We start from the raw sequence: 6,420 nt of genomic DNA, 5'->3' as shown, positions 1-6,420 counted from the left end.
GGCAGCTAGATTAGTATGTGCTCTAATCAAGCACATAATATGATGCAATTACTCGGGCAAGGTAGCGGCTCTAGGCATGTGCCATAAACTTGCTCAAAGACCAGTAATTAACAACTAGAGTAAGTGCTACTCTAAATTCTTATGCAAAGAAGCTTAACTCAAGCAGAGGAGAACTCACAAAATCTGGTTTAGAGCAATGCAAATGCCTGTACACAACAAGACAATAGAGTGAGAACACAATAAACTAGCTTGGCATTATAAGATAAAATGTGTCCAGTAAGTACTCTTTAAAAAAGAGCTAGGGCAAGTTCAATGTTGCTTCAAAGAACAGGCTTGATTCCAAAAGTAACTTATTTCCTCTCAGCTTCCTTCTGAAGACTACTTGCAACCTTGCCATACGCATTACTGACACTTACTTCACACCTAACCCATGTCTTTAGGGGCCTCTACGTTGCCCCTCAATTCATACTCCACATAATCTCAGACATGACTCATAGCTCTCCTGAAGTAACGGTGCAAAAAGACTTTTGCCTGTTCGTATTCGGTGTGCCTGTCACGTCAAACACAGAGCAAAGACTTTCTCATACTTTCTTGTGTGATACACACAGCTTGCATGAAAATTTGGGCTTGTTGACTTGTAGTCAATGTCGATCTGTATATCCACACATGCACGTGTGTATCGCACCGCCAACTTCTACGCAAATGCGCCAACTTCCACGCACGTGCAAAAAAAAAAAAATCTTACTTTACAGTTTCTTATAAATGTACAATAAGGATGTATACAGGACAACCATACTTTAAGGATGTCCAGTTCCAGAACAACAGAAGTAAAAGTAACGAGGCTGTAAGACTTGCTTATGTAGCAAGCATGCCATGGAACAAGCGGTGGGCCTTGTAAGAGAAATAAAATGAATATCAAAGAGAGACCATATCTGATTGTGCCTAGCGAAATGCAGCTCTAAGAGGGGGCTTCATGCATGAGTCAACCTACCCTGCTATCGGGATAATGAAACCTCTTTTGTACCTTGATTCCTGCTGTCAGCGATGTGATACTTGCCAAGTCTCTGTGAGAGAGAATTTGGCCCATACCTGCATTGTTTTTGCCCAATATTGTCCCACTAGAACTTCCAACACCCAAAAAATCAACCATTCGCCTTTCGCCGTGACCTCTTTGAAACCCACTACCATTCTGTTGTGCATATTCTACCTGGTCTCCAAAGCTCTGCATCGAGCCCAAATTACCTTCCCCTGTTGTTCTCTCATGCTTCAAAACTGTGCTGCTGCTGCCGGATGGCCCAGCTTGAAAAGATATACTCGGCAGCGTACTTCCAGGCAAACGGACACATTCTGATGAGCCCATAACTGCATGCATGCTGTCACTTTTACTTGATGTAGCAAACAATTCAGCCCTCTTCGAAACATCCTCAGCCCTCTTTGCTTTGAAAGGAATAGACATCGAACCCGAAAGATTGTTGCCAAAACTGGCCCATGGTGATTCCCTTGGCATTCCCTGCACACTCCTAGACACGCTGTGGTCTATTCCTCCGATTCCATATCTTTGAAGCACAGAGGGATTACTTGCCTTTGCACCCAATTCTGCAGCTTTTTGAAGTAAAGCAGTTGCAGATGTTGCTGCACTCGCAGAGTGAAGATATGTCTTTGATGGTCCATATGCATTTCTAGGATCATGAGCACTGCTGGATAGTCCAGCTGATAGTGTACAATGGTCATGATCACCGATAGAGAAAGCATGTGCAATGGAATCGCTACTATCAACCCCCGACTGTCGATGTGCTGAAGAAGAGAATAGGCTTGCCAACATACCCATGGCTCCTATAGAAGGCACATGCTTGCTACTAATTTGACTCTCTGAACCTGCCACTTGAGAAAACGCGAGCTTATTCGAGTCTTTAGGACTCGGATACCTGAAGGGAGGTACAGGTGCATTCTGGGTACCAGTCACTTGCAGCCCGCTTGGAGGACCAGGTCCGAGGCCTGTTCCAAGGCAGAGAGACAATCCGGGTCCCTGACTTGGCCCGTTGCTCTTCGCTCCAATGCCACCTGGCATCCATTTTGATGATAATGAGGCAATACCACCTTCTGGTATTGCAGGATCAGAAACTTTTTCAGCTGCGTTGGGTTTCACAAAGTCTGAAGAAGCAAGAACATCACCACTGACTTGAGAAACAGGGGATGCAGCAGTATCCATGGCAGCTGAAGTGTCCTCCATTGCATTATCAATACCAGTATCATCAGGACTGGCTGCTGGCTTCTGGGATTGGTCATCATTACATGGTGGATCCTTGCCATTCTCTAATACATCACAAAACGCTCGGTGGGTGATGAAGCTATCTTTCCTGTGTGAAAAATTGAAGGGTGTCAACAAATGAGAGACATGCATGCACTAAATGACCTGCTTATAACCCAAAAACTTAAACAAACCTTGAGAACAGGGTCCCACAATCGCAACGGTATTCCTTAGTCCCACATGTCTTTTGATGTGCCTTCCAATCCGATTGAACAGCATATCTCTTGGAACACTTGTCGCACTTCCATTTCTTTTCACCATGCTTTCTGGAAAAGTGCTTCTTTATTCCTGTAAGATCCCCCAAGGCTCGAGCTGGATCATGGTGAACACAGTTAAGCTCTGGACAAATGTACACCTTTTTTCTATACTCATGGTTTTCTTTTTGCTTCAACCTCCAAGGTAAGTTGTGGCCCCTCCGATGAAGCTGCAAATTTTGATCCCTCTGGAATCCCTTGTTGCATATTTCACAAACAAATCTGTTGGTTGTCAACAGACTTCTTGGAGAGAGGGCTATAACCTCTGCATCAGGATCTACACTAAAAAAAACCGAGTAAGAGAACTTCCTCTTAAAGAAAACATTGTGAAAAACTGTCTGCTATTCTGCAAAACTTGATGGTCATACCCAGTGGCCATCAATGGAGTCTTACATAAAAGCTAGACCTCTAGAGGTTCTAATCACTATGGTGGGCCTAAAAGTTTGACGAAGGTTTTCTAAAGTCGAAAGAAATCCCTGGTGCATCTGCTTAAGCATATTATCCTCTTTTCAAATAAATTTTAAACTTCTTCCGCTGAATACAAAATTATCAAATAGTGTGTTCACAATCCACGAAATATCAACAAATGGTCAACAAATTTACCACAAAAATCTTACATTTCATGTAGTATTTCTGCAAAATATGACAAATTCAAAACATTGAAAGATTTCTGTGGCTTCTTTCAAGAAAAAGCAAAGTCCTCTATTTTTCCTAGATCTGGACTATAATTCATGACTGTTGGTTAACACAGATAAGCGATTTTAAAGATCTTAGTTAAGAGTAGTGGGGCCCAACGTCTGACCAAACCAATCTAAAGTTTCCAAAATTCTGCTGGCCCAAACTTCAAGACAAGACTAATTGAACTTAGGGGTTACAAATGGTCCTTCCTCACATTACTTCTGAAGATAGAAAGCGAATGTAGAAGGCCTCAACTGATAAACATGTGCAGGCCGCGGAGGCAAAGAAAAGGAAGTGATCAGATTTCACAATGAAACCATGCATGATAAGATAGCAATCATTTTCTGAGAAAACAAGACGCCAGTTTTCATCCACTAGTACTCATGGATATTTGACTAATTTGTCACAAAAACGAAGCCCTTAAAATTTGCATGGCAGGAGCTCTAAGAAGCTTCCCTCGCAAAAGTCTCCATCTTCTGCAAACTTAAAACTCAATAAAATGTGCAACATCTTCGCCAATCACAATTTTCTAAAATTTTCTTCAAAATAGGTACTTCAGCAAACCTTCCTACGGTCTTCAATGCCATTTAGTAAGGTTTGCCTCAATGAACCTGTTGATCATGGGCAGAGGCATTTACTCCTCAGTATATTCTCCACCATTCTTGAAACAGTATTCCCTTAACTGTAGAAAACAAGAAGAGTCCCACTTTGTAACAAGGGCATTATGTTTGGCATTGATCATGTATGATATAACCACTGCTTACTTTCAAATGTTGGACAGGTAATCCCCTCATCCACTAATACCACTAGCGGATTAAGGTTGCAGCCCTATGGGCTTAGAGATCTTTGAAGGAAACTTAGTGATCACACAGATCTTGTTATTGTTTTGGAAATTAGTGAAATCAGTGAAATATTTGACAAAGCTTCTTTAAAGCCTATCTTGACTAAATATTCAAAAGCCTCCACAGAATACCTTGATTTAAACACCTTCATAGAAGAGAGCAAACAGAGGGATCAAGCTCCTTGTGGCACATGCACTTGCATGTACAAGCACACACAAGGTGCCAAGGATGCACCCACCATACGACAGGACTACAACAGACTTTTAGTGTCTACAAACTGCAAGAACAGAACCTTCACAAGTACCTTACACCGAATAGATGAACAGAGTGAGAGGTACCTGGACGGCCCGGGAGATTTCTCTTCTTTTTTGCAACAGAAACATTGATAGGAGGCAGGGCTCCTTCATTGCTGAGGTTGGACATGGTGAGCCAGGGGTGTCAAATTCTGATTTTATTAGTCACCATGAAAACTCGATCCTCCTCAATGAGACATTGAGTAAGTCGGCATATGCTGGGTTTCAAGGTTTCTTCTGGCATGCTTCATGTGGGCTGGCCCGGCTGTGTGAGGAGCAAAGCCAGTAACGTCATGTACTGCTGCTGCTTTCATGCATGCTCATCATGCATCACATCATCAGAAAAGGGCCCATGTGCATGCGCCCCTTACGGCATCACACTTGCCCTACATCCTTTGCAGCTTGATGGTACCTTTTTGTCCTGGACGGCCTGCTCTCTGACATGAAGTTTGATGTAAACCCCATGGCCATATCCAGGGGGAAGATGATGCAGCAAATCTAACAGAGGGGCTCATACCTTTCGTGACGCCAAATTCGTGCTGAATAGCGATTTAAGGGTTTTTCTCAAAGACCAATGTGAAATGACTTTGCAGAAAACACTGTTTGCCCTAATATTTTAATTAGCTCTTCACGCTCAAGGGTCAATGCCCAACTTCTTTGGAAACCCCGATGTTGCTGCAACACACACACACACCTCTCTCTCTCTCTCTCTCTCTCTCTCTCTCATGCACATGCAAAATTGATGCAGATACAAATGTGATGCGTCGCTGCCCAATTCCCCAGAAAGCCCCTTTCAGACTTCAATTCAAGGTACTCTTTATCAGAAATTTATTGTTTAATCGGTGAGACAAATGCAATTGGTGGGGCAGCAAAGAGCATCACCATTTTTGTTTAGGGCCATTGGCATCGCTATCATCAGCAGGCAATCATTTAAAAAGGGCGATGAAAGAAAGCAGTTGTTTGTGTGTGTACCGAAGGCTTGTCATGCATACCACATCATGGTTGATGAGTGTAGGGAGGGGCCATTCGAGCATTTCAGAGGGGGGGGCCCTTTGCCACCTGCGTTTGGTTGCTATTGCAGACTCCATATCTCATTTTGCCAAGAAAATTTGAAGAACCTTCTCTACAAATAACAATCTACGAACAGTGAACAATTCATTGTGGTGACTTGATTCGCCCTTCATGCTCTTAATGGCCCACACACATTACTACCTCCACGTGGTGAAAACAGAAATGGCATCAATGCGAGTAATGGATTAGTCGACTTAATCCCTCTAAACCCCTAGCTCATGACGTAACCAATTGGTGGGAATGTTGATCGGTCATTTAATCATTTTATCATGCAGAACGCGCCAGATAGATACTGTAATTGTTGAGGATGGTAGAGGGGATTGATAGCATAACCTGGGTGTTGATTATCACAATCAATTTTGTTCTCTCTTGGCATCCAAACCCTCCAGTATATAGTCCAATTTATGTTCTTCTCATCAGTAAGCAAAAATTCTTTTTTGAACTCATCCTCAAAGTCATCCCATATGCTCGGCACGCTCCTTGAGAAACATCCACCAATTATAGGCTTTACCTTCTAGTGTCAAACCAGTTTGCAGTGTTTCGGAGTCCAACAAAGATCGTGAATACCATCCCATTTACACAGGAAAATATATATTGTATCTTGTTGTGTTCTTTCTCCTCCCCTCAAAAGATCAGTGATTTCGTGTTTTTCAACAACTCTTCCACCTCTTTCTAAGTGAGAATTGGCAACAGGCCCATATTGAAGCCTTGGTTTGGCATGCCAGGGATTGGATTTTTAGGCTTAGAGCCCAAAAAATATGAGTTTGCTCACTTGCAGGGCCCTTGGCTTGTTGGTGCATGTATTGCACTACTAGATCAGATAGTTTAGTGACATTCTCATTCAAACATGAAAAATTCATTTCCAAAACAGACATGCATGATAGAAATTCTCTAAACTCTTGAAGATCAAGCAGTTCTATGATGTCATCCATCGAGTTGCCGTGCGGGTACCCTCCATGAGAGTATCTTGTTGC

At 42.6% G+C, this 6,420-nt stretch overlaps 1 protein-coding gene across 2 annotated transcripts; it reads right to left on the bottom strand.

Annotated features, from left to right (window-relative positions):
- Nucleotides 1–725: 725 nt before the first annotated feature.
- On the bottom strand, nucleotides 726–5,385 carry LOC147441411 (uncharacterized). Of its 2 annotated transcripts, none has more exons than XM_086483059.1 (4): nucleotides 5,368–5,385; nucleotides 4,421–5,050; nucleotides 2,443–2,839; nucleotides 726–2,357 (listed from the first exon to the last, which is right to left on the bottom strand). In XM_086483059.1, the coding sequence occupies exons 2-4, from the start codon at nucleotides 4,503–4,505 to the stop codon at nucleotides 983–985; spliced, it is 1,857 nt and encodes a 618-aa protein (XP_086339185.1). In that variant the 5' UTR covers nucleotides 4,506–5,050; nucleotides 5,368–5,385; the 3' UTR covers nucleotides 726–982. The 2 variants fall into 2 exon arrangements, with proteins under 2 accessions (XP_086339185.1, XP_086339186.1); XM_086483060.1 differs by lacking the exon at nucleotides 5,368–5,385 and having other exon boundaries at nucleotides 4,421–4,812; nucleotides 4,893–5,274.
- Between the last annotated feature and the right edge of the window lie 1,035 nt (nucleotides 5,386–6,420).

The sequence above is a fragment of the Adiantum capillus-veneris genome, chromosome 15 (assembly GCF_014529385.1).
Source record: "Adiantum capillus-veneris isolate H3 chromosome 15, ASM1452938v2, whole genome shotgun sequence".
NCBI classification, from domain to species: Eukaryota; Viridiplantae; Streptophyta; class Polypodiopsida; order Polypodiales; family Pteridaceae; genus Adiantum; species Adiantum capillus-veneris.
The sequence above is the reverse complement of the archived record's forward strand: the minus strand, read 5'-3'. Positions and strand labels throughout refer to the sequence as shown.

What these genes read in the sequence shown, in the direction of transcription:
- LOC147441411 (XM_086483059.1), bottom strand. Translation starts at nt 4,505, where the DNA reads ATGTCCAACCTCAGCAATGAAGGAGCCCTGCCTCCTATCAATGTTTCT. An exon ending in AAATCTCCCGGGCCGTCCAG is followed by an intron (nt 2,840 to 4,420) that starts GTACCTCTCACT and finishes TTTTTAGTGTAG; the next exon opens with ATCCTGATGCAGAGGTTATA. An exon ending in TGTGGGACCCTGTTCTCAAG is followed by an intron (nt 2,358 to 2,442) that starts GTTTGTTTAAGT and finishes TTTTTCACACAG; the next exon opens with GAAAGATAGCTTCATCACCC.